The sequence below is a fragment of the Perca flavescens genome, chromosome 12 (assembly GCF_004354835.1).
Source record: "Perca flavescens isolate YP-PL-M2 chromosome 12, PFLA_1.0, whole genome shotgun sequence".
Lineage (NCBI taxonomy): Eukaryota > Metazoa > Chordata > Actinopteri > Perciformes > Percidae > Perca > Perca flavescens.
This window is the reverse complement of record NC_041342.1, coordinates 31,918,076-31,945,649: the sequence shown is the minus strand read 5'-3', so window position 1 is coordinate 31,945,649 and position 27,574 is coordinate 31,918,076. Positions and strand designations below refer to the sequence as shown.

The following is a 27,574-nucleotide window of genomic DNA, read 5'->3' as shown; positions in this document are numbered from 1 at the left end:
TAATAGCACAACAGTGTTGGTGACCGAGTTGCATTGTGGGTAATGTAGTCGACAGGTTTGGACAAGGATGAAGAAAGCATGGAAAAGGAAAGACTTTATCTCTGGTTCTGCTGCGTCGATTGTGATCATTTGTCAACCCTGAGTCAGACAGTGTTAGTGTCAATTCCATCAAGTGTCCCAGTAAGATATTTCAGTGAGTCAGCATGCACAATACCTCTCCTAAGTGGAATGCAGCCATCATTAATGGTTTAATACCAGGGTCTCTCCTAAGTGGAATGCAGCCATCATTAATGGTTTAATACCAGGGTCTCTCCTAAGTGGAATGCAGCCATCATTAATGGTTTAATACCAGGGTCTCTCCTAAGTGGAATGCAGCCATCAGTAATGGTTTTGAATACACCTGTGCTTTTCCTACTATGACATGTCAACATGTCTGCCGTGAAAAAGGTCTATTATTTCAGTTTCTCTACATGTATTTTGCACACCTTGCACTTTGAACACTAGATTTGGTATGTCTACGTTGTATATGCCCTTTCGTTGTGGTTTTAATATAAGCCATTACAGGTTTCTACAACACTCTCACATGTATTTTTATATTTCTTCAATGCAATTAGTTTTTTTATGTTCGAATGGTGGAGAGGGGCCTATACGGGCAGTCGGGGAAAGCCCCCTTTTAAAATGTCAACTCGCTCTCCACAAAGCATAATGCTATCGAGAGCATCAGAGATCAGAAACCTCCCCCTCTTCACGCTCAATTCTTTCCTCTTGACATGTGCTCTTAGTGCAGCAATTTTACTGCTGAGGAAAACAGCGGCAGAGCACTTGAGAGCTTCTCTCTCAGCGACAGAGGACGCTGAACTGTCTGTTTGAGGTTTTTATCTCTGGGACACATCTCCGCCTCGAGTATAAGAGCAAGAGCCATTTCTCTTCCTAAAAAAATTGGAAAAAAATCGAGACAGGAAGCAAAGAAACGGGCTACACCATCACTTTGATTTGTCTCTCTTTTAATGCAAGAGTGAGCTATAAAAGAAGTGTTTGAATACACCTGTCTTTTTTTTTTTCTATTTTATTTATTTATTTAAGGACAATGCACATTTAATGAACATGTACAGCAGTACACGTAAAAGTGCCAGATTATAGCCCAAAGGCTAATTTCCATCTGTATTCCCATTTGGCAGATATAAATTACAATAACAGGACATGAGATAAACACTATTAACATCTGCTATCTAAAACAGGATGAAAAAAACAAAACCAAATTGAAAAGAATTATTAATAAATGTTAAAACAGAGGCTCAACATACATATGTTTCACTAAACTAATACGGTATGACATACGAGTAGGGCTGACCCATACGTGGTTAGTTTTAAGACAAAATATATACAGTAATAACATTTGTTATATGAAACAAGGAAAAAAAAAAAAATAATAAAAAAAATAAAACAGATTGCAGAGATACCTTTTCACTTACAACAATCAAGTCACATTCTCATGTGACTTGATTGATGTGAGCAGAAATCCAAACAAAATAAATGAGAAAATATCGCCATCGAAAATCCTGGAATAATAAAGCTGTCTTGACATTTATTTATTTTTGGAGAGCAAGTGGTTTCATAAGCTTTGAAGCTGAGTCACCAATGGTGTGTTTGTCATATTCTGAACAGCTCTGTATGCCCATAAAACACTGGATTAAGCCGCAATTTATAATTTATACAGGAAAGTAGTGGGATGTTTTTGTAGCAGCTTCGGTGGTGAATAATGTGTGTGTGTGTGTGTGTGTGTGTGTGTGTGTTTAACTATATTCATGGGGTCCAAAAACCGGGAATACAGTATACTTATGGGGTCCGGACAGGTTTGTGGGGCCAAAATGCTGGACCCCACAACTTTAAAGGGCTGTTTGAGGGTTGAGACTTGGTTTTAGGATTATGGATAGAATTAGGTTATGGTTAGGGTGAGGGTAAGGGTTAAGGTTAGGAATTTAGTTGTGATGGTTAAGGTTAGGGTAAGGGGCTAGGGAATGCATTATGTCAATGGCAGGTCCCCACAAAGATGCATGCACTATGTCTGTGTATGTGTGTGCCAGCATTAAATATGGACAATATAAGAGTATAATGTAGACATAGTAATATAAAAACTCTAGCAGTGCAAGGATAAGGTTTAAAAAAAGACAGCATTAAATATGGGCATTATAAGGGAATAAAGTAGACAGTAGGATAGACACAAATCAACAGTCAATGTTAGAGGTTTGAAGTAATAGGGTTACAGCCATTGTTCAAGTATTAAGGTAGACCTCAGTCCAGGCTGGGGGGAAGAGGGAGAGAGGGGTTGTACATATGGGCTAATATAGCCAGTAAACAGTGTAAGCAGTGTAAACAGTGTAAGCAGTAAACAGTGGGCCAGTGGACAGTCAGTACATAACTATGTCAGACTGACTGACTGACATGTGATGTGCATTCTTAGAAAACAATTAGTTTTTAGAAATGTCTCATGATATATTGTCTCTAGAAGTGTATTATTTGAACTTTTTGTTAAAGAAGGAAAAGAAAATCCCAATAGTCAATACTATCGAATTGCAATGAATGAAAAATGCTACACAAATCCAATCAGCGCCCATGCATCTTGAAAGAATTGAATCAGGACAACAGCATATGGTCCCAGCCCTGATGTTGTTATATTCCACAAACAAAGACTGTGTTCTGGTGCTGCAGGGCTGATGTCTGCTGCCCCCTCCACGTTAACCGGCTGATAATCCAGCATCGCCTGTCAGAGGACCTGCTTTAAAAGCCAGAAATCTCCTCACCTGGGCACCTTATCACGATTTATTGATCGACAACCTTATCAGCTGCTTACAGAAACAGTACAGTCTGCTCGTTGCGGGGGCAATAAAAACTGTCCTCAATGACCTTCTGATAGAGACAGAGAGACATTAGAGACAGTCGCAGATGCTCAGGGCCGGCCCAGACTCGCCTGTGACTGTGATTACACCCTCGGCTCACACCTCACCCCTTTGAGAGTTGCATACTGTAGAATAGATAAACACCGTTCCTAACAGGGAGTCTGGGGGGGCATGCTCCATTTATGGCAGCTATTAGCACTATTTTTCTAGCTCTTTGATAACAGGATTCCTAAAAATCTGTTCATCATTTGAGAAAACATGTTGTTGAAGCTTTATTTTTAGGCTTTCAATTGTTTTCGACAGTTTTCAGGATTTCCTGACATTTTTGGGCACTTTTTTATGCTTTTGTCAGCGTTTTTTCCTGACATTTTTGTTGCTTTCTGTCAACACTTTTTGTCAACGCTTTGTCAATTTTTTGTCCTTTTTGTCAACGATTTTGTCTCTTGTTTTACATCCTGTTTTGTATCTAAATGTTCTCCAACTGTCTTCATCATTCTGAAACCAGAACACAACAAATATTGAGGATGACTCATTTTAAACTCCTGACACCTAAAGAGAGGCAAAAACTGTTTGATGTTTTCTATTTTTTTAAGTTCCATAACATAGGTAGAGGATGCTGCATTGATTTGCCGGTCCAGTCAGAGAGACTGAGGGGGAAAATGACACAAAGCTTAAGGTATTTAAAAAAACCTTCAAAGATTTGGGTGCTCCGGAGAAAACAGTCGGGGCTGGAGACCCAGAAGCCCCCCCCCCCCCCTTTGATCCACCCATGGTTCCTAAACGGATCATTTTGGCTAAAAAAAAGTTCAACTTAACATCGTCAGCTAGTTTAAAGGGCAGACTGTGTGCATGCATGTGTGCGTGTGTGTGTGTGTGTGTGTGTGTGTGTGTAGGCAGTGAAGGGTTTTCATCTGTCAGCCAACCTGTTTTAACACTTGCATCATGTGAATCTCCGGCAGGCGGGAGGAAGCCGGCCCGGGTGGAGGTGGAGGTGGAGGTGGTGATGAAATCCCCCCCGTGCAGCTGAGCAGGACGCTCATGTTGCAGAGTGTTACATCAGCTGTTCTTTCTTTCTGAGCTGCTCTTCACTGTACAGGAGCACGACTGATGAAAAACCCTCAGTCTTCACGCAGTTATCTTTCAAAAGAATGAAGCGTTTGGTTGTTTTATTTGGATTGCCATTAGCTTCAGCGTACGCTAAAAGCTATTCTTCCTAGGGTCCTACAATCTGTCGTGTGACACAACCCAGGCTCACGGCAGTTCGTGAAATGGTCACGTTATTTAATGTATTGATTCGTGAACAGGACACGATTATGTCGTTATTTTCGTGTGGTGAGCACGAATTTGAATGTAATGTGTTTAAATGGGAAGCGTTTTTCATGATCACAGCAGAACTACGGTAGGGAGTAGTATGAAAAGCCCAAAATCTGCATAGGGAGATTGGGCGGGGCGGTGGATGGGACTTTCACCCCGGAGACCGGGGATCGCGTCCCCTGCGTGGCTTTTTTATTTCCCCGTTGTTCACGGTTGATGGTTCCTTGGCGGATCCTTGGGTGTGTTTTTTTCCCCGTTCTTCTTCTCTCAAACCCAACCTCCGTATACGTTCCTTCCCATTCCGTGCTGAGCACCCAGAGACCGCGGGTCGTGTCCCGGTGTGTGACGTGTCCTTTCCCCGTTCTAAAAAAAACCCGACATAATCGTGTCCGGTACACAAATCAATAAATTAAAAGAGCATGACCATTTCACGAACTGCCGTGAGACCGCGTCGTGTGACGGTACAATTTACGACATCACATTACACACCATACACACACAGACACTACTTCACATTACACAACAAGCTGAAAATACAAATCATATTTAAATTTTGACAGTTAACGCAATTAATCAAAAAAACGAAAAGGCATTACGCTACTCCGAATAAATCTATTTTAAGAGATAAGATATGACAAAAAGCCCTGTAGCAGACTCTCTCTAAATTGGTATTAGATATTGAAATTTCTTTCAAGGTAATATTTCTTAAGTGATTTTTTAAAACCATACTGAGTATTTTGTTGTTTAATAAGTATTTGGGAGAGAGTTCCATTCACACATTGCTCTGTACTTAACTGAACGTTGAATTGATTTGGTTTTCACTTTAGGTCAAATAAAAGTACCTCCTTCTGTGTGAAATCATGTATGTTGTAGTCAGTGGTGGAATGTTACTAAGTATTGTACTTATGTACAAATGTTGACGTACTTGTACTTTACTTCTTTTCATGCCACTTTCTACTTCTACTCCGCTACATTTCAGAGAGAAATATTTCTATATTTATAAAAGATTTTTACTTTAGCGCCACCATGAGGTCCTAGGTCCCTGGTCCCTAAAGGATTCATTCTTATGATTTGTGTGATTCCCTGTATTTCCACTGTTCCTGTGGAATATCTCAACATATACTGGATGCATTGGCACACAAATTGGTACGGATATCCGTGGTGCCCGTCATCTTTTCAAAATCTCATTCACAAACACTTGTAAAAGCAGCTTCTGCTTTCAGTAAACAGACATATATGTCATGAGGTGGTTCATAAAATGTGTGAAAGAGGGAACGTAGACAGAGTAGACGCTGTGAAAACTAAATCTTGCAGCAGTTTGCAAGTCTTCCACTTAACGATTTCAACTTTGCTTCATGCCAACATCAGACCGATGCCTCAAAAGTGAATCAGGACTGAGACGGTTACTCACAAAATGGCAGGGTAGCTGACATTGTGCAGAACTGCGATGACTCGTCGGAAAGCACGCACAGTACTTTCATGTCGTCATGTCACAGAGCCTCAGGACGTTGGTTTATTTTAAGGAGTCTACACATCTGAACGTAGTGAACCGTGAGGTCATGAGATCTCATCGTTCACACAACATTCAGTTACGGTGATTTCCATGCTAGTCTCCTCGGTAGTTCTACTCAACTCAAGCGGATGTTTAAAGGTCCCACATCTTGCTCATTTCCAGGTTCATACATGTATTTTGCGCTTCTACTAGAACATGTTTACATGTTTCAGTGTAAAAAAAAAAATGTTTCTCCTACTGTCTGTCTGAACATACCTGTATTCACCCTCTGTCTGAAAATGCTCAGTTTTAGCGTCTGTCTCTTTAAGCCCCCCCTCCCAAAAAAGCCCAGCCTGCTCTGATTGGTCAGATTTTCCAGGTCTTTCACATCTGCGCTTTCTGAGTCTCTGCACAGTCAATGATAGCCGGGGAATGACTGTAACGGCACCGTAAGCGGCACTTTCTACCAAAATATTGTATAATTGTGACATCACAACCATACGAAAATACTTGAGTCTTTTCATGCCACTTCTTACTTCTACTCCGCTACATTTCAGAGAGAAATATTGTACTTTAGTTACTCCGCTACATTCATCTGTTACAGCTTTAGTTACTAGTTACTTTAGTTACTCTGCTACATTCATCTGTTACAGCTTTAGTTACTAGTTACTTTAGTTACTCCACTACATTCATCTGTTACAGCTTTAGTTACTAGTTACTTTAGTTATTCCGCTACATTCATCTGTTACAGCTTTAGTTACTAGTTACTTTACACATTAAGATTCCTGCACACAAAACACATGTAGTTTATAATATCTGATCTTTTATTTTAAAGTAAACTAGCCAACAATATAATGACCTACAAGTCTGGCTGACATTATTAGACCATTAAACACAACTGTTTGGATCGTTTCGTTTCTAAAATGTGAGGATTTTTCTGCATTGAGAACTTTTACTTTTAATACTTTAAGTACACGTCACTTAAGAAACATTTTCAATGAAGGACTTTTACTTTACAGCGTGGTATTAGTATTTTTACTGAAGTAAAGGGTCTACCACTGCCTTTTGGTTTGTGAAGTCACTGGATCTGTGTTCAGAAAATGAGCTGCTTGTGGGTTAAGAGATTTTTGTGTACAGCCACTGCTTTGCTTGTGAACTGCCTTTTGTGAACTGAAATGAACCACCACCAACAAAAAAAAGCTGTTTGTGTGATCTCACCCTCTGTGTGTGTGTGTGTGTGTGTGTGTGTGTGTGTGTGTGTGTGTGTGTGTGTGTGTCTGTCGCTGTGTGTTTCAGGTAGCGGCTCAGGCTGTGTTGTTCATGTGTATGAACACCGCTGGGATATTCATCAGTTACCTGTCGGACCGTGCTCAGCGGCAGGCCTTCCTGGAGACGCGGCGCTGCATCGAGGCTCGGCTGCGACTCGAGACAGAGAACCAGAGACAGGTGAGCCCACAACGTGACAAAAGATAATAACCCTGCTCACGTCAAAGATTGGAACTGCTTGCGGTGCACAACAACTACTGGACGGATTGTTCGGATATTATTTGTACGTGTATTAATGTTGCCCAGAGGAGGAATCCTACTGACTTTGGTTGTGTCCATTGACTGTTCCTCAAGCTCTGCCGGAGGCACAAAGGCACACATTTTAGACCGGATGGGATGACATCATCACAACCCTGCTGCAAAAAATATGACTGCTCTAGCTGTTACTGTATGGTTTTTATTTGGGATCGACGTTACAGGATCATGTAAGCAAAGACCTTCTACGGCCAGAGGTCTGTTCTCTTAGGGTTGAAAGTAGGGTTGGGTACCCAAACCCAGTGGCGAATATGGCACCGGCGCCTAAACGACCGGTAGCTACCGGACCGAATAGCAACCTGGATTTCGGTGCCTCATTTCGGTGCCACTGAAATGCCTGCGCTTCTCTCTGATGCTCCGAAACAGACGTTAGAGGCAATCAAAGCATCGCTGGATGGGACGCTAGTTAACACTAATTTAATTCAATTCAATTTTCTCTCAGGACATTTTACAGATAGAGTACGTCTAGACCACACTCTATTATTTACAAAGACCCAAAAACTTCCCACGAGCAAGCATTTGGTGGCGAGGAAAAACTTCCTTTAAACAGGCAAAAACCTCGAGGGGCGACAAAAATGTCCTTTAGGCAGAACCCTCTGACAGACCCAGACTCTTTGTGGGTGGCATCTGTAACTGCCGTTTTTTTATGCAGACACTAATACAGATATAGAGATATATAATTCATAATAATTATAGCAGTTGGAATGATGAACAGTGGCAATTATAGTAACAATAAAGATAGTGGAACACCACACTGGACAGCAGGTAACGTTAGCTTACCGTTAGCTAGTAGCTGGATTAAACACAGGTAAAATGCTAACGTTTTAACCCTCGTGTTGTCTTTCCCTCGACCATGCAACTTTAGTTTTTTCTGGGTGAAAATGTAAAATGATATTTTTGTCACTTTTTTGTTCAATGTTTTGGTCACTTTTCTTGATGTTTTTTAAGCTTATCCTGACGTTTTTGTTTTTTCCAAGTTTTTATGTCATGTTTTCTGCTTTTTTTTTTACGTTTTTGTCACAACATTCTTTTATTTATTTATTTTTTTTCATTTAAATGCTATGAAATGAAATTAAAAAAAATAATAATTCTGATATAGAAACTTATTTTTTTTTAAATGGACAACAGGAGGGTTAAACGGTGTAAAGTGTGACTGTATTTGACTGTAGAGGATTCCAACAGCGGGAGCAAAAAACAACGCAGGCGGTGCATTCACATCAAACTGGTAGCCTTAAGCCTTGGGGTGCATTCAAAGTTGTTGTAAAATACCCTTTTCCCATCTAGTGGTTGTTTTTGTCATTTAACAGCAATTTACGGGTGAAATTAGTTATTGTTATAAGTTATTGCTATTACATTATTAATACATAATCATTTCATTTTGACCACACGGCCTTAGCAATAAACAAGCCGTTCTTTAATATCGCCGATTGTCGTTTTGTGCTTTTTTTAAAAATAGTATCGGTTCAGTCACTGGCACCGTTTTATTGCTTTAGCACCGGTATCAAAAAAAAAAAAAAAAAAAAAAAAAAAAAACGTTACCCAACCCTAGTTAAAATATATAACTTTTTATATATATATATATATATATATATATATATATATATATATATATAAATTAGGGCTGCTCTCTCTTAGTCGATTAGTCGACTAATCGGTCGTTTTGGTCTTAGTCAACTTAGATTTCTTTAGTCCATTAGTCATGTTTGATGCTTTTTTCATGCTGAATTATTTCCAAGAAACGTACGTGCACATCTCTGGTAAACACAAGAATTAAAGTGGTGCTTTTGCATGACTCTTTGCGGAGAAACTCAGATTTACAGATCTGTCGATTAAATCAACTAATCGATTAGTCGATGCAATTGAATGAGTGTTAGTTCTTTAATTGATCACAGCTATACTATATATATATATATATATATACTATATATATATACTATATATATATATATATATATATGTTGTCCAACAATAGCTGGCCCACCACGGCAGCCCAAACAATACAGTAATACATAACAGAATCATGTGTTTTCACTTCCTGTTGTTTAGCGACGGAGCTCAGTGTGATGAGACTTTGATAAAAGAAGCAGAGCGATTGATGGATTTCAGTTGACAGGCCCCAACGTTAGCAGCTCAGCTAATGAGCCTGCTGAGAGGAGAATAACACGGATGCTGCTGCATCGATCCGCTGCTCGCACGCAGCCTGTGCATCAGCGCAGTGGACACACACACACACACACACACACACACACTGAAACGTAGAGAGCTATGTTTACGCAGCAGAGTGGAGACGGTGGGACTCTGAGAAGCCACAGAAAGCTTTTACGGCGTCATGTTTCCTGGAAGGGTTCGGCTCTGATAAGCTCTGGGATGGTTGTAATGGAGTGAGATGGGTCCCCCACCCTGAGCAGGCCACCTTAATGTGAACCAATCAGGGCCTGGTATTTCTGTCAACATGCTGGTAGAACAGCTGAGCCACGTGTCTGCCCACAGCACATAACAAATAAGAGTCTGTGTGTGTGTGTCTTCTTCCTTAAAGTGTGACTGTGAGAGGAGGAAGGATGTGGATACAAAATGCAAGTAGAAAGCAGACAAACGCTACAGAATTTAAAGCTGCTCGAAAAATGGATTAAATGACCACATGTAATGTGAATCTACTCTCATCGTAGTTTTCAGAAAATCATACGATTATAAAGTGAAAACTAATTAAACTGAGAATATCTACAACAACCAATATTTTTTTTAACTTAACAGGTCAAGTTGTATTAACACAGAACCTTAAGTTGATGCAGTAGTCATTACTAAAAATCATAAGTTAACATACATTATTTTTTCTGGAGTTTAAAATATGTATTTAAAAATAACAATATAAAAAAAACATTTCTTACCGCTGCTAAAAAATAACTTGTTTATATAAATATATATGTTGTGCTTTGAGAGTATTGTATTATACATATGTTTCAACATGGGGAAAAATTTAACAATACATTTCAATGTTCCAATGTATTTTCTTTTGATAAGACATTGAATAGAAACACTCCAACCTGACATTAAAATAGCAAAGGTAAGTTAAAGGTAACTTAAAGGTCCCATGTTGTAAAAAGAAAGTTGGATTTTCATGTCTTTTTTTGATTATAGAGCAGGTTATGGTGCTATATAAATACTGTGAAAGCATTACATCGCTCAATCCACAGAGAAATGGACACAGCATTCAGAAACTGTGCCTTTAAATGAGCTGTCAGGACTTCCTGTACGGTTGTGATTTCACAACTATACTATACAATATATAGGTAGAACGTGCCGCTACAGTGCCGTTACAGTCTTTCCCCGGCTGTAATGATGTTGCAGAGACTCAGAGAACGCAGATGCGGAAGACCTGGAAACACTGACCAAGCAGAGCAGACTGGACTTTTTCGGGAGGGGGTCTTAAAGAGACATAAAGAATGTAAACATGTTCTAGTAGAAACTCAAATACATGTATGATCATGAAAATGAGCATGATATGGGACCTTTAAGATTCTGTCCAGAATCTTCAACTGGTTGTACTGTAATTAATCAAGACAATTAAGGATTCCACTAGGATTGGGGGGCCATTTAGACTTTAGACCATCTTTTATTGCTGACGTCCCTGTGAACAGTGTTTTCTTACTGTGAGATCATTCTTTAAGAGATGTTTCTTTAAACTAAACTTTTTTTTTTTATTTCTGAAGGGACTCATTTTCCCAACAGCAGCAGAAGTTCTGAGAGTATCATCTAAATGCCCACAATGTGAATATAAAGGAGTCCTTCTTAGTGGCAATTATGCATCTTTTAAGTCGAAACTGATCTTTGTTATTTTGGAATAAAGCCGTTACAGTCAAGTGGAGAAACACAGATTGTGAACATAGGTCAAGTAGAGATACTGACACTGAATTGACTTTAAAATGAAAAAAAGTCACCATAAGCGACGATAAGAAAAAGCAGGATTAAGGAACCAAATGTCGTCTAGTGAACCTTTATTACAATCTGAATGAAATGTGAAGATATATGTTGTCAGTGAGCTGCTGCAGGGCTTTCGCTCTCGGCTACTATCAAGCTGTGCTAATGACTAACGAAGCTAATGTGACACTGACACAAACCAGAGACCATGTCCAGTGGAGCAAACACACACCACAGCCCCCATCCACTCGGCACACTGCAAGAAATGTCCAACTGAGACAATATAAAACACGCACACAAAAAAAACACATGCAGTTTGACTCTTTAATTAAATGATATATAATGAAAAAAAGTTCTGGGGGAGAAGCTAAGTCAATTGTCTTTTACAGTTATTTCAATAAAATGAAAGTTAGTTTGAGCTAATGTGATTTGTTTCAACACAACAACACATGTTTTATTCATTCTCTAGCTCACTTGACTCATTGAGCCATTCAGACCAGCTGACAGTTTGTTGCTGACTCGACCAGCTGACTTCTCTATTGGCTGTTGAAACAGGAGACGTCTCTTACGTTGTAAAACCAGCCTCTGGAGACTCCACCAGCTGACTTCTCTATTGGCTGTTGAAACAGGAGACGTCTCTTATGGTCTAAAAATAGCCTCTGGAGACCGGACCAGCTGACTTCTCTATTGGCTGTTGAAACAGGAGACATCTCTTTGTTGTAAAACCAGCCTCTGGAGACTCGACCAGCTGACTTCTCTATTGGTTGTTGAAACAGGAGACATCTCTTTGTTGTAAAACCAGCCTCTGGAGACTCCACCAGCTGACTTCTCTATTGGCTGTTGAAACAGGAGACGTCTCTTATGGTCTAAAAATAGCCTCTGGAGACCGGACCAGCTGACTTCTCTATTGGCTGTTGGAACAGGAGACGTCTCTTACGTTCTAAAACCAGCCTCTGGAGACTCCACCAGCCGATTCGCAGCGACACCATCGGCTGGTTTCAGTCAAACCGAAACGGACCGGATCAGACCGCTGCAACTTTTTTGCGACGTTCTAAAACGGGATTGTCTCGTTGCGAATCTTTGGTCTGAACCGGGCTTTGGACAGATTTTATGTATCAACTTAGGTTAAAGGTTTTGAGAAACTAATAAATTATAAATATTAAAAAATTCTGTCCGAATGTGATTATAAGTGGAATCAAAGGCGCCTATGTAGCTACAGTTTGATTGACAGGAGACTCTCTGTGGTGCAGCACAGAAACATCAAGATTCTCCTTTAGTGTCATTCAGCAAAACATAGAAATATGACGCATGAGCTTCTCACAGGATTTGTTCTTTTGTTGTTAATTCACAGCCATTTTTTGTTTTTCTGAATTTCAGTTTTTCTTAATTAACAAGATAGTGAACTTGTAAAAACAGGGCTTTTGTTTTCAAGTGAATGCATTACGCTTACGTAAAATAGAGCTCTATGAATAAATATTATAAAGAAATTGTCACAGACTGTACAAAACCAAACTGAGCTCCTCAGAGGTGCAACCTTCAGTGTGACTTCTGTAAACTCAACATTTCTTGCAGTGAGTCTCCAGCACCAAAGCCCGGAGCATTTTGGTTTGCGATGCAGCAGCCGAAGCATTAGCAACGCTCCACTGGAGTGTTTGTCTGTCTGGACCTTAATTTGGGGATACACGGCTCCGCTTTCCAGCACGGATACCAGGTCAAAAGGACAGAGCGAGCGCTGAAACACCTCCACCTAAACAAACAGCTTTCACATTTTACACGCTCAGCTGACACTCGCCACGTTCCACAGAGCAGCCGCCCAATCAGATGAACAGAATAGTTGCCGATTGATTTAATAGTGGACAACTAATCGATTCATCTTTGCATCTCAAATTTTCGATAACTATTGCTGCATTATTTAAATTATGACTTTTGACCCGTAGCAGCAGTGTTTCTTTTCTTAGTGTGTGTGTGTGTGTGTGTGTGTGTGTGTGTCAACAGTGAGACTGAAGGACGTGATGAAACATCATCTCTGGATTGTTTTTTCATTCAGTGTGACAATGATGAATGAAGATAGATGTGCGTTTGTTTTAGTAAAGACTGAATGGAGCAGAGGAGGATGCTGTCTCTCTCCCTCCCTCTCTCTCGTTCTCTCTTTCTCTCTCTCTCTCTCTCTTCCTCCCTTTCTCCCTAGCTCTTTCCCTCTCTCTCTTTCCCTCCCTCTCTCTCTCCTGCCCTCCCTCTCCCTCTCTCTCTCCCTCTCCGCTGGTGCTCGAGGTTTGAAGAGGCTCTTCAGAGCTCTCAGCAGGCGTCATGCAGCTCCACTGAGTTCACTGAGGTTGGAGGTACACCAGCACATTTTGTGCTGGTAAACGGTACAAAAACGAGCCAAACGGGGCAAAAAAAACTATTAAACTAATATTTTTCACATCAACTGCACAAATGTGTTTTTAAGCACAACATAAAAGCAACGCAAGTTAGCAAGCTTATGATAATCAAATGCTGCAGTCCAAAAGGTCCTCCAAACGGTACGATATCAGTCGTTTATTCCTCCCCTCTAAGGGTGTTTTCACACATACCTCATTTGGTCCAGACCTTTGGACTTTTAAGTTTGGTCCGAACCAAAATTGGGGGTGAGAAAGGTGCCTCGGACCACGGTCGGGATCAAAAGAGGTGGTCTCGGTCCAGTTCGTTTAGAGTGTGAAAGCATTTTTTGGATGGTTAGGACTTTCGGACCAAATACAAGAAGCTCTGGCATGGCTCTACTTGTGTTACAAGACCGGGGAAGCTCCTTTAAGGAATAGCTCGGTGCTTAGCCTGTACGTGAGAGAGAGTGACGGTGAATGTGCTCAGAGCAGACAGCTGTCGGCTATCAGAGCTGAAAATACATCAGCAGTTTATTTGTTAAGTGGTAGTAAATGTACAGTGTAGGTTTCCGTTTGTCTCTGAATAAATGCTCCAGAAAGAAAGTTCCCGTGTGGGGGAGAGTAGCAGTCAGTAGGAGAGAGTAGCAGTCAGTAGGAGAGAGTAGCAGTCAGTAGGAGAGAGTAGCAGCAGTCAGTAGGGGAGAGTAGCAGTCAGTAGGAGACAGTAGCAGCAGTCAGTAGGGGAGAGTAGCAGTCAGTAGGAGAGAGTAGCAGCAGTCAGTAGGAGAGAATAGCAGTCAGTAGGGGAGAGTAGCAGTCGGTAGGGGAGAGTAGTAGTCAGTAGGAGAGAGTAGCAGCAATCAGTAGGGGAGAGTAGCAGTCAGTAGGGGAGAGTAGCAGTCAGTAGGAGAGAGTAGCAGCAGTCAGTAGGAGAGAGTAGCAGTCAGTAGGGGAGAGTAGCAGTCAGTAGGGGAGAGTAGCAGTCGGTAGGGGAGAGTAGCAGTCAGTAGGAGAGAGTAGCAGTCAGTAGGAGAGAGTAGCAATCAGTAGGGGAGAGCAGCAGTCAGTAGGGGAGAGCAGCAGTCAGTAGGAGAGAGCAGCAGTCAGTAGGAGAGAGTAGCAATCAGTAGGGGAGAGTACCAGTCAGTAGGAGAGAGTAGCAATCAGTAGGGGAGAGCAGCAGTCAGTAGGGGAGAGTAGCAGTCAGTAGGAGAGAGTAGCAATCAGTAGGGGAGAGTAGCAGTCAGTAGGAGAGAGTAGCAGTCAGTAGGGGAGAGCAGCAGTCAGTAGGGGAGAGTAGAAATCAGTAGGGGAGAGTAGCAGTCAGTAGGGGAGAGTAGCAGTCAGTAGGGGAGAGCAGCAGTCAGTAGGGGAGAGCAGCAGTCAGTAGGGGAGAGTAGCAGTCAGTAGGGGAGAGCAGCAGTCAGTAGGAGAGAGTAGCAGTAGGAGAGAGTAGCAATCAGTAGGAGAGAGTAGCAGTCAGTAGGGGAGAGTAGCAGTCAGTAGGGGAGAGTAGCAGTCAGTAGGGGAGAGCAGCAGTCAGTAGGGGAGAGTAGCAGTCAGTAGGGGAGAGCAGCAGTCAGTAGGAGAGAGTAGCAGTAGGAGAGAGTAGCAATCAGTAGGAGAGAGTAGCAGTCAGTAGAGGAGAGCAGCAGTCAGTAGGAGAGAGTAGCAGTAGGAGAGAGTAGCAATCAGTAGGAGAGAGTAGCAGTCAGTAGGGGAGAGTAGCAGTCAGTAGGAGAGAGTAGCAGTCAGTAGGGGAGAGTAGCAGTCAGTAGGGGAGAGTAGCAGTCAGTAGGGGAGAGCAGCAGTCAGTAGGGGAGAGTAGCAGTCAGTAGGGGAGAGTAGCAGTCAGTAGGGGAGAGTAGCAGTCAGTAGGGGAGAGTAGCAGTCAGTAGGAGAGAGTAGCAGTCAGTAGGGGAGAGTAGCAGTCAGTAGGGGAGAGTAGCAGTCAGTAGGGGAGAGTAGCAGGCAGTTGAAAAAACTCCGACACAGAGAGAGGAGATGAGAGGACGGGGAAGCCCGTCTACAATCAATTCTAAGTATCTGGAGACGCAGCTCACGTATATGATGACGGCAGGACGTAGTTTTGTCACGTTGAAATCTTTAGTGCGCTTGCATAACTGCAGTGTGAAACCAAAACTTACCGGATCAAATGTAGACAATGTTTCAAAAACATGAACCTTGGTCCGGTCCTTGGTTCGGACGTTCAGGTGTGAGAACACCCTAAAGCCCAGTTCAGACCAGTTTCAGCGGTCTGAACCGGCCCGTCTTAGCTTAACTCAAACCAGCTCATGGTGTCACTGCGACTCAGCTGGTGGAGTCTCCAGAGGCTGGTTTTAGAATGTAAGAGACGTCTCCTGTTTCAACAGCCAATAGAGAAGTCATTACAAGACAATAAAATGCATATCCATAATCCATTTTATTTCTGTTACAAACTGGTAAATAGTGAAAATGGCAGATAGACTGAGGCTCATTGAGCGCCCACAGGCGGGGTGTGTGGTGGAACGAGCTAGAGAGTGACTGAAGAGAGGGCGCGCCCAGCGGCGCTAGGACAAAGTCTTGAATCAGAGAAATAGAACGTTCTTTTTGCCGATTCATCACTAGAAATGCAACGGTAGCAAGCACTACTTAGTATGACTAACATTATCCACATACATATTTAGACTCAACAAATGATATATTCAGCTACAAAAAGTTTGAACGGAAGTACAAAGAGTCGTTGCTATGGAGATGATATATCGTCTCGTGAATGAAGTTCGGTAGCCCGCGGTTGCCTTTTTTTTGTAAGATATCATATATATTGGTGTGCATAAATCTTTGTACAATATCGTACGAGCCTGTTGATGAGAATGTGTTGAATAAATACATTTGGTGTTTTGAACAGGTGAAGCATTGACCCTCCCAATGGCAGATCATTGTTTACAAACAGTAAAGGACTCAAGAATAGATTAACTGACCATTTGAGATTCTGTGTCTGTCCTCTGTCTTTCTGTCAGTCCAGCTCGCTTTGAATGCATTCAGTATCTGAAGGAGGCAGTTGCTTGGCGGCGGTGCATATCCCCCCAGGCCAAAAATTACTTAGGGACACTGCATCGGCTCCCACTCCAAATCTGTGTCTTTATTTGCCAAGTGGCACTGCGTCATTGAAAAAAATAAATAAAAACACGAGACAGATTCGGTTGGTTGTGTTTTTTCTGTGGGCCTGGAGGCTTTGGAAAATCCTGCTCCAGGAGCTTAGGCTGGCACAGTCATCTTTTAAATCATTCCTTACTTATGTAAGTAATTTGTTTTTACAAGATTCTTTTACTCGTTTGTGTGTTTCATACTTAGTTTTTGACTTGTGTCTCCATTTAATTCCTCTCTGCTCTTAATCTTGATGCCGTGTTAGTCACTGTAGAACATTCAAGTCTTGGAAATCTACAGAACTGTATATCAAGTTTTTAAAGGTCCCATGACATGGTGCTCTTTGGATGCTTTTATATAGACCTTAGTGGTCCCCTAATACTGTATATGAAGTCTCTTTTATATAGACCTTAGTGGTCCCCTAATACTGTATCTGAAGTCTCTTTTATATAGACCTTAGTGGTCCCCTAATACTGTATCTGAAGTCTCTTTTATATAGGCCTTAGTGGTCCCCTAATACTGTATCTGAAGTCTCTTTTATATAGACCTTAGTGGTCCCCTAATACTGTATCTGAAGTCTCTTTTATATAGACCTTAGTGGTCCCCTAATACTGTATCTGAAGTCTCTTTTATATAGACCTTAGTGGTCCCCTAATACTGTATCTGAAGTCTCTTTTATATAGACCTTAGTGGTCCCCTAATACTGTATCTGAAGTCTCTTCCCTGAAATTCAGCCTTGGTGCAGAACTATAGCCACTAGAGCCAGTCCCACAATGAGCTTTCCTTAGGATGTGCCATTTCTGTGTCTGTAGCTATTGAGGAGGAGAGAGGGGGGCAAGGTGGATGTTGGGGCTGCCACTTTCCTCGTTTGAAAGTCATGATGTCTCTCTCTCTCTCATGGGTGGGCCAACATCACTGGGCGGGCAAATCAGAGAAAGGGGAGGTAACCTTGCTCCTTATGACCTCATAAGGAGAAGATTCCTGTTTGGTCCATCTGAGCTTTCATTTTCTCAAAGGCAGAGCAGGATACCTAGGGCTCGGTTTACACCTATCACCATTTCTAGCTACTGGGGGACCATAGGCAGGCTGGGGGAACTCATATTAATGTTAAAAAACCTCATAAAGTGAACTTTTCATGCCATGGGACCTTTAAACTTACTAACTTAAAGTTCCACTTTGCTGCAAAACACCCTCAAATGTATCAATAATTCTTTGTAAATTATGTATCTATTATAGTTAGGGCTGGGACGGTATGGATTTTTTCTTACTGCGATTGAAAAGCAAGAAATTCCCGCGGTAGAGTGGTATACCGCAACCCCCTCACGAGAGTAGCGTAAGTAAGTAAAGCGAGAATGGCAGGGTGCATTGAGCATGCCGTTTTATCGGGATAAAGCTATAAACAGAAGGAAACTCCGTTAGCTGCTAGGCTTTCCCACCGTAATACACAACAGGAAAGGCAAAGACATTTCTCCGATACAAGAAATTACACAGGTATGTCATTAGAATCAATGAATCTATGTCATTAGACACATGTTGTGTTTTTTGCGGTAATGTGGTAACCGTCCCAGCCCTAATTATAGTACATAAGTGCAAAAATCTTCTCTCAAAAAAAAAAAAGTCTAAAAAACTTTAAAATATTCTAGAAAATGTGCCTTCACAGATTGATAGATGGACTTAAAAAAAACACACACACTTATACATACACACTTATAGAAGATGTTGATTAACCCTCTGAGGACAAAAGACGCACTGGCGCGTCCAAACGATGTTTGACAAAACTCCTACTCAAAAAGTGATATTATAAAATTTCATTTTAGACATTTATTTACTATCGTATTCATATATTACGCTACTTTTGTGAACCCAAGACTTTTGTGTACTCATTTCAAGCACCAAAACAATTGAGTTTAAGTTTGTTTTCACAAGAGATTTGAGAAATTTCAAAAAGCAAACTTTTCAGCTTTAGGGCCAAAATATCTCTTTACACGTTGCTCTGGGACAAATGTGGGCACCACTATACAGAAAGCAGTTTGTTGTGAACATTTTGATATGAAACACATGGGGGATCAGTTATTAAAAAAGTTAAAATTTGAATTAAAAAGAAATGTAAAAATGTCTTTAGACCTGGGAGGTTAATATTGGAAACAGGTTAAGATTATGTCTCAACTGTGGCTGATTCCTTTCACTTTTTTCAAAAATGAATGACTGCAGTGCAGGTGTTTTACAGATGATATCATTTTTAGATTATCCAAATATCTGACCATTATCCGTCTTTTGTCGTTGCTTCAGAGTACTAATATGATTGCTTTTTCTCCCCCATAGGAGAGACTGGTGTTATCAGTCCTGCCACGTTTTGTAGTTTTGGAAATGATCAACGACATGACAAATGTAGAGGACGAACACCTCCAGCATCAGTTTCACAGAATCTACATCCACCGCTACGAGAATGTCAGGTGAGGCCGCCAGACATGGGATTTAGAAATATAGTTGACATTTGCAGTAATAATCACGTAAGTGGGCACAAGATATGTCAAGTTAGGGTTATATGGTACAGTCCATACAGGTGTTGTTTTCACGGATGGGATCACCCTGCTTCCCAGCAGTGCATGCTATTAAAGCAACACTAGAGAACTTTTCCCACTTCGGTCCCCCTACAGGTTGGAAGTGGAACTGTCCATCACATTACAGATCGGTTAATGGATCTGTAGTTTGAATGAGGCATAATTAGACATTACGACAGCGGTAATGGACAATTCCGCTTCCAACCTGTAGGGGGACCGAAGCGGGAAAAGTGCTCTAGTGTTTCTTTAAGCTTGCCACCAGTTTCTCTTCACTGACCACTGACAAGCAAAAAAAAAAAAAAAGGCTCCACCCTCCTACAACCGTGATGGCTGCAGCTGATTGGACGAACGCATCACATGGTGTTGGCTGCTCCCGAATTTCAAAACAGACCATAATGGTGTATTCTGGCTATCTATTCTTACCCTTTGGGGATCGCTTCGATCCCCAAGTTGCAAAACCTTTTAATATGATTTCAGCATAGTCCTCTCCAATTACAAACAAAAACAGGACTCCATACAGAGAAAACAACATTTATGTCCATCCTTGGAGAACATGTGAGCCTTTCCAATGGGAGAAGTTGTAAGATGTTACCAAGCCAATTCAACCCTTTTTTTGGCAGCATCGATCTGAACGTTAAAAACAAAAAAACCTTCAACTCAGAGCGGAAAAGCGCCCAACATTGTTTGACTGCACAGAAAAATAACGATTGGCTGAGAACAGTTGATTCAGTCATTGCTTAGCAAGAATATCAAAAAGACACAACTGGCTTTGCTCTGTCTGATTGAGGCGTCTTCAACTAAAAAGGCCATGCGGTGTGCCTCGCGTTTCTTCCACCTACAAACTAGGGCTGGGCAATATATCGATATTATATCGACATTGATATATGAGGCTAGATGTTGTCTTAAATTTCAGATATCGTATTATCACAATATGACCCAAGTGTTGTCTTTTCCTGGTTTTAAAGGCTGCATTATACAGTAAAGTGATGTCATTTTCTGAACTTATTAGACTGTTGTGTGTGTAGCTGTTTTATTATTTGCCTTTACCCACCTCAGTCATTGTATCCACATTATGATGATTATTTATCAAAACTGTCATTGTGTTAATATTTAGTGAAAGCACCAATAGTCAACCCTACGATATCGCAGCTATTGACATCCATGTATTTAGTCAAAAATATCGTGGTATTGCAAGAAGATCCTTATCGCCCAGCTCTACCGCAAACGTGCTCTGTCTGATCAACCCGTTCTCACTCCCAACTCGTAAATTACTGACCCTTTAGTGGCTCTCAGCGTCGGATACTGACGCAAAAATCCCCCTTTAGCGTCTGTATGGAACGCTACCGGAGTCTTAAGAGAGACAACGGTAGCGAGTAGTATGAAAGACCGATTTTGTTGGGGGTGGTTGGGGTGGTGGATGGGTCAAACAACACAGGACTTTCACCCAGGGGACCGGGGTTCATGTCCCGTTCTTATGCTGCATGTCAGTTAAACATACATCGTGACCCAGAGCGCCAAAAAGTGACGCCACAGTCCCGAGAGCGTAAAAAAGTGACGCCAAGACTCCCGACCAAGCGCGTCTAAATATGACGCCAAAAGTCCCGATCAAGTGTGTCTAAATATGACGCTAAAGGACCTTTTTGAGTCAATAGCAAACGTCAAAGGCACCTGACCAATCGTCCATTTTTGACGCAATGGGAGTGAAAATGTGTTGATCTTATTGAGGCCATTTTATTCAGGCTCCTGATAGGCTGTCATCTTTTCATATTAAACCCATATACATATACACATGGATGTGTGAAGTAGGCCTAGGGGTGCTGGAATTTGTTAGACATACTGGTACCAGCTGATTGAGACTTGTTAGAATGGAAAGTTTCATACATCTTCATTATACAGGGAAAACAGGACTTATATGTTTCAGTAGCATACAATATAATCAATATTTGGATGGTGTTAAAGAAATGGCCTGGATATTAAAGTGACATTTCCATATTTTATTCAGCATTCTTTTCGCAGATGTTAAAGGCTTCACAAACCTCTCCACGACGCTGTCAGCACAGGAGCTGGTGCGAATGTTGAATGAACTCTTTGCACGCTTCGACCGCCTCGCACATGTAAGTGATTTATCTTTGGACCCCAGATGCATGTATCACTGTTATTTCTTTTACATGCACAAATTTGTCCTGTATGTTCTCAGCATCAAACACCCACCCATGCTTTAGCGTCGGCCTCAGTTAAGGTTTGGGAAAGATCAGAAGACAGGTCTCGCCACTCCGCTTGTCATCGGTCAGCTGTCAGAAAAAAGTGCTTGGCGTAGGTCGTTTTTCTTTCCAGATCAGATTTGGACATAAAGTTTTACTTTCTACACTCTTCGTTTTTAATGTCAAAGAAAAAAAACACTTTGAATCCCAGACGTGACTTTGCTGCCTGCTTGATTGTGTCTTATTTCGGAGCTCATCTTTTCTGACAGCCTCTCAGGGCTGCCAAAGCTCATGACAGCTGAATAAAGAAACTCCAGTATAGCCGACTACATTTTTTATTCAGAAACAACAGAGCGAATAATTGATTCAACGTTGACTCTGTAGGGCTGTACTGAGTGTTTGTCTGATATTAGACTGAAGAGCTGTCATGCTTGGCCAGTCAGGATTACAAAGTTATTTCACTGGTTTATTTTTTTATTTGCCACTTATGTGTTTTTTTTTCATTTTAGATCACATATGTTATATTTTATGTTCCTCTGTTGTAAGGTTAATTAAAGTAATGTATTGTATGTAATAGGGCTGCACGAGACACTGTTTTTTTAACAGGCATTGCAATATCAACTGGCGCAATAAACACATTGCGAAAGAAAACATGAGCAGAAAACTGCACTTTAAAATGTTTATTTTTAGTGGTGCCTTTTATATTCAATTCAATGTTCAATTTGTTCAACGAAAGAATGTTGGAAATGATTTCCTTTCATTTACAAGTAATTATAAATAAAGCTACTAGGACAGCACTCCAATTTGATAGTTTATTGCCACACATTTATTGCCACGTTATCATTTTTTGTTTGTTATTGCCTGTGCACACGCTGAGGAAGGGCGCTGCCCAAAACGTCCGTTGTGTGGCAATAAACTATCATATTGGAGTGCTGTCCAGCACCCAGCCATCAAAGCTTTTTAAGTATCTATGTGAGTTGAGCGGTGTCCAGGCCTATTTTAAATTTAAAAAGCAATTTATTATATTAAGCAAAATACTGAAAGCAGCAGAAAGACACTTTAATATCTGTTTAGTTAGCGCAAGTAATATTGTTATCGTGATATTCAACGTTATCGCATATCGCATATTTTCCTCATATCGTGCAGCCCTAGCACTGCTGCCAAAGATGGAGTGCCACGTGTTTGCCGGTGAACTGATGCGATTGGTCCGTTGCAGGAGAACCACTGTCTACGGATAAAGATCCTGGGAGACTGTTACTACTGTGTGTCTGGTCTCCCCGAGCCAAGACAGGACCACGCCCACTGCTGCGTGGAGATGGGCCTGAGCATGATCAAAACCATCAGGTACTGGCTGCCTCCATTATGTTGCTATGGTGGTTATTGTTTTTAACTGTAGGGATGGAGACTCTGGTGGGTCCACAGGGCTTCCGCAGGGTCTAAAATTTCAAAATAAAAATTTTAGGCCTTAAAAAGTCTAACATTTGCTCAAGTATTGTGTTTTAGGTCTTAAATAATTTTAAACAGGTCCTAATTTTCCTACGTCCATGCATCACTACCTTATTATGCTAACTTTTTTTTTTATTCTGTGGTGTTGTAGTTCTTTCTTTTGCTAGTCCAAATATATCTTTGCTGTATTATGACTACAAATGAGACCAAGATGTAACTCAGATTGCAGCCAATCAGTTTCCGTGTTATCGGCGCGAGTCTCTTTCGGGTTTAAGCCACAGACATGAAACAGATTTTTTTCTTCTCATTTGGGGAAGTGCAAGTTTAGCGATCTTTTGGCTTGAATTTAGGGCTCAGTTGATGTTGTGATAAAAGGTCTTAAAATAAAATAGATCTTAAAGGTCCCACGGCATGAAAATTTCACTTTATGAGGTTTTTTAACATTAATATGAGTTCCCCCAGCCTGCCTATGGCCCCCAAGTGGCTAGAAATGGTGATAGGTGTAAACCGAGCCCTAGGTATCCTGCTCTGCCTTTGAGAAAATGAAAGCTCAGATGGACCAATCAGGAATCTTCTCCTTATGAAGTCATAAGGGGAAAGGTTACCTCCCCTTTCTCTGCTTTGCCTGCCCAGAGAATTTGACCCACCCATGAGAGAGAGAGACAGAGAGAGACATCATGGCTTTCAAACGAGCAAAGTGGCAGTTGGTCAAGGCCACACCCCCACCCTCCACCTTGCCCCCCCCTCTCTCCTCCTCAATAGCTACAGACACAGTAATGGCACATCCTAAGGAAAGCTCATTGTGGGACTGGCTCTAGTGGCTGTAATTCTGCACTAAGGCTGAATTTCGGGAAAGAGACTTCAGATACAGTATTAGGGGACCACTAAGGTCTATATAAAAGAGACTTCAGATACAGTATTAGGGGACCACTAAGGTCTATATAAAAGAGATTTCAGATACAGTATTAGGGGACCACTAAGGTCTATATAAAAAAGACTTCAGATACAGTATTAGGGGACCACTAAGGTCTATATAAAAGAGACTTCAGATACAGTATTAGGGGACCACTAAGGTCTATATAAAAGAGACTTCAGATACAGTATTAGGGGACCACTAAGGCCTATATAAAAGAGACTTCAGATACAGTATTAGGGGACCACTAAGGTCTATATAAAAGAGACTTCAGATACAGTATTAGGGGACCACTAAGGCCTATATAAAATAGACTTCAGATACAGTATTAGGGGACCACTAAGGCCTATTTAAAAGAGATTTCAGATACAGTATTAGGTGTCAGGGTCCCACCGTCACCAGCACTCACTCCTCTCTCTCTCATTCTCCAGCACACACTCATCCCACTGATTCATACTCCTCGTCACTCACGCAGATCAGACGCTCCCAGTCCCCTCAGTCCTAATTACACACACCTGCACCTCATCAAGCCACATCCTCAGTTCACCACCTGCAGCTAATCAACAACCACCTACATAAGCAGCACAGACACACATGCACTTTGGCTAGTCTCGTTTCTACATGACGCTCTGACCACTCACCTATGTCTAGTTCATCCACGTTCACCTTACCTGTAGTCCTGTATCCTGTTGTCTTCCTGTTGATCTGAGCCTGACCTACTCTGCTGCCGGATTCCTGCCTGTTCTCTCTGTTTTCAGTTTTGGGTCATTGAAATACAGTTCTGTTTAACTACTCCAGTCTGTCTCCTGGTCATTCCCTGACATTAGGGGACCACTAAGGCCTATTTAAAAGAGACTTCAGATACAGTATTAGGGGACCACTAAGGTCTATAAAAAGCATCCAAAGAGCACCATGTCATGGAACCTTTAAAAAGTCTTAAATTTGACTTGGTGAAACCTGCAGAAACTTTGGTCCAACACATACTAACAACATTATCATGATACAAAGTTGGTTGATATCGGCAAAGTATCCCTTTAACCATTCGAATGCCAGGCTTTGAGGGGGGGGGGGAAATTGCCGCCATTAAAAGTGTGCCAAATGAGCTATTATTAGTTTCTGTTTGCATTGAACCCAGGGATGTTCGGAGAATTGTCACTGGATTACTAGGATATTGAAGAAAACTTAAAGATATGATGATTTCCAGGCAATTTCTGCATTTATAATGAGCATATCATTTACATTAATTCAGAAAATTGTATCCTCGGGAAGAGCAATTCAAACTGAAATGCCAGGTCTTTGATCTGAAAGCCGCTGCCCTGATTTATTTGCATTTGCAAGAATTTGCCCCTGGCTGTGCTTCTACAGAATATCAACAACAAATACAATTAAAAGGTTCAAAGGGTTCTTGATATTAAGATTCCGTTCAGGTTTGATGGACTCTAGTCTCTATCGACGACGTTTCATTTACGGATGTCCCTCATTTTCGGCCGGATGTCCGTCACCTTCCTCTTTCTTTTTGTTGACATTCTAAACTCTGAGCTAGAACCAAATTATATTGATCTTCTTTTTAAGTAAAATTCTCATCACACACTCGACAGACATTTTAATTCCAGAACTCGCCATACCTCTCGTGCACCTGTTTCACCAAAAAAAGTTACTTCCCCGAGGCTATTTTACAGAGGCACCATTGCACCGTCCAGCTCTAAGCGCTGCCCATGACGATTCTGATTGGTTTAAAGAAATGCCAATAAAACAGAGCACGTCGGGAGACTAGATGTACTGTAGTTAGGCCAACTACCTGCAAACATTAAGTTAGACCAAGGGTCAGCAACCAGCGTCTCCTTTGCCCCTCTCCAGTGGCTCCCTGTGGCTTTGACAAAGAATTATAGGCTATTGAAATGAACGGCTAGTTTTTCTACGTTTTAGTTTTCATTTTTTATTGTTGTTGGCCTACAGTGATTCTCACATTCTACATTTAGGATACATGACATGTCAGTCAAGTAAAAATGTGCACCACAGCCTACATATGTCTATAGCCCGTTGCCTTGCCCTCTTAATGTTGCCGAACCTTGATAGCAGTCTTGAGTTTCCATGGACTAGCTATGGATTCCAAATCCAAACAAATTAATATTGAAAGACATTGCCAGTATCCGGATGGGCATGAGAGAAAGAGACCGATTTCGAGAAAGCAGAGCAAATGTACTCTTAAGAATGTGATCGAATGTTCAAAAGATAAGGCAATAAAAATGGCAACAAACATCACCATATTAAAAATGCTAGACCTATTAGTGATGTTGATAGGCTAATTTAGACCTAATGGACTGTTACCATTATTATTAGGCTCAAATTTGTTTTGCGTCTCCAGACAGATTTTTTTATTTTGAATGGCCAAAATGGCTCTTTTGATTGTTAAGGTTGCTCACCCCTGAGTTGAGACATATTTTGTCTGTCATGTCATATTTTCATATTTCAGTCTGAACCACCATATCACATATCCATACATCACTGGGATATTTTCAGTGATGGCGTCATATTTTATGATTACACAACAGGGATTTACAGATCTCATAAGCTCATGAATCCTGACACATAACTGACTGTGTAATCTTCAGTTTATGTAAGAAAGGAGGTATGCAGCAGAAATAAAATCTCCAATCACTCCCTTACAACACACAATCACTCTGCGGTTACTTGTGAAAAGGCTCACTGACCCTGGCGTTTTAAAGCCTGAGGCCTTTTTTTTTCTTCCATTTCAATTATCTTCTTTGTCACTGGGGCGTTTTGGCCCCATTGCATCAGTTTCAGCGTGACAGTGAGGGAGGAGAGGAGGACTGACATTATGAGGGAAAAAAGTGGGATTAGTGATGGATAAGCTGTGAGATTTGTACTGTATACTATTAAGGCAATATGGTGAGCTGCTTACAGACGACCACTCTGTGCTGCACGAGAGAGTGCAGCTTGGTACACATTGCTTATACGATAGATGAATTATTATTAATTAAAAGAATTGGGAATAAAAACAGAGGTCTGCATGGGTTCAGACTGACAATGGCATTTTGTCACGAGAATGCAAGGGGCAGTGTTGGTGAAAGTGTACCGTTGAGACAATAAAATACGATCCTGAATGGTTGGTAAAGTACACATAGAAGATGGCATTATAAAGTCAGAGCACATCGCGTCATTCTACTTGAGTACAGCAACGAAGTATTTGTACTTCGTTACTTCCCATCTCTGTTAGTAAGCTAATATTAGCTATGTGTTAGCAAGCTAAGGCACTTGCAAATATATTACTAAATAGCAGTCCCTCCATAAAAATGTCCGCATATTTATGCTGGGGTCACATTTTTTCAAATGTGCCGCACTTTCGCCGCATAAATTGCCAATTTCCGCGCAAAATATGCGGGGCTTGCATGACTTCATAATCCCCGCATTTTTGTTGCAAAAAATCCCATAACATATTTTAGCAGAAAGTTGAACATTTTGCAGCCATTGAAGTGATGTAATTACGCAACCTGATCATCATCGAAAAGCAAGGTGTTGGGGGGAATCACTTTTTTCGCTTTTTCATCAAGTTCCCGCAATTTCATCGCATAAAATTGCATAAATATCATATAGCATATTCCATTGCATTTAAAAAAATATCGTGCCCCATAATCAAGGATTTTTGCCCGCAACAATCACAAAAAAACTCTGCATTTTTCTGGAAGGACTGAGATAGGCTGCCTTTGTGATTAATCCCCATTCCACTATAACAAGAGTTTCATACTT

The 27,574-nt window shown here is 41.2% G+C and overlaps 1 protein-coding gene across 2 annotated transcripts in view; it reads left to right on the top strand.

Annotated features, from left to right (window-relative positions):
* The window catches only part of adcy8 (adenylate cyclase 8 (brain)), a 129,974-nt gene that overhangs the window by 32,611 nt on the left and 69,789 nt on the right, over positions 1–27,574 (top strand). For both annotated transcript variants that reach the window (XM_028592754.1, XM_028592753.1), the window contains exons 2-5: positions 7,000–7,149; positions 19,008–19,138; positions 21,249–21,360; positions 22,664–22,791. In XM_028592754.1, coding sequence (XP_028448555.1) covers positions 7,000–7,149; positions 19,008–19,138; positions 21,249–21,360; positions 22,664–22,791 — 521 coding nt within the window. The remainder of the gene's footprint in view (positions 1–6,999; positions 7,150–19,007; positions 19,139–21,248; positions 21,361–22,663; positions 22,792–27,574) is intronic.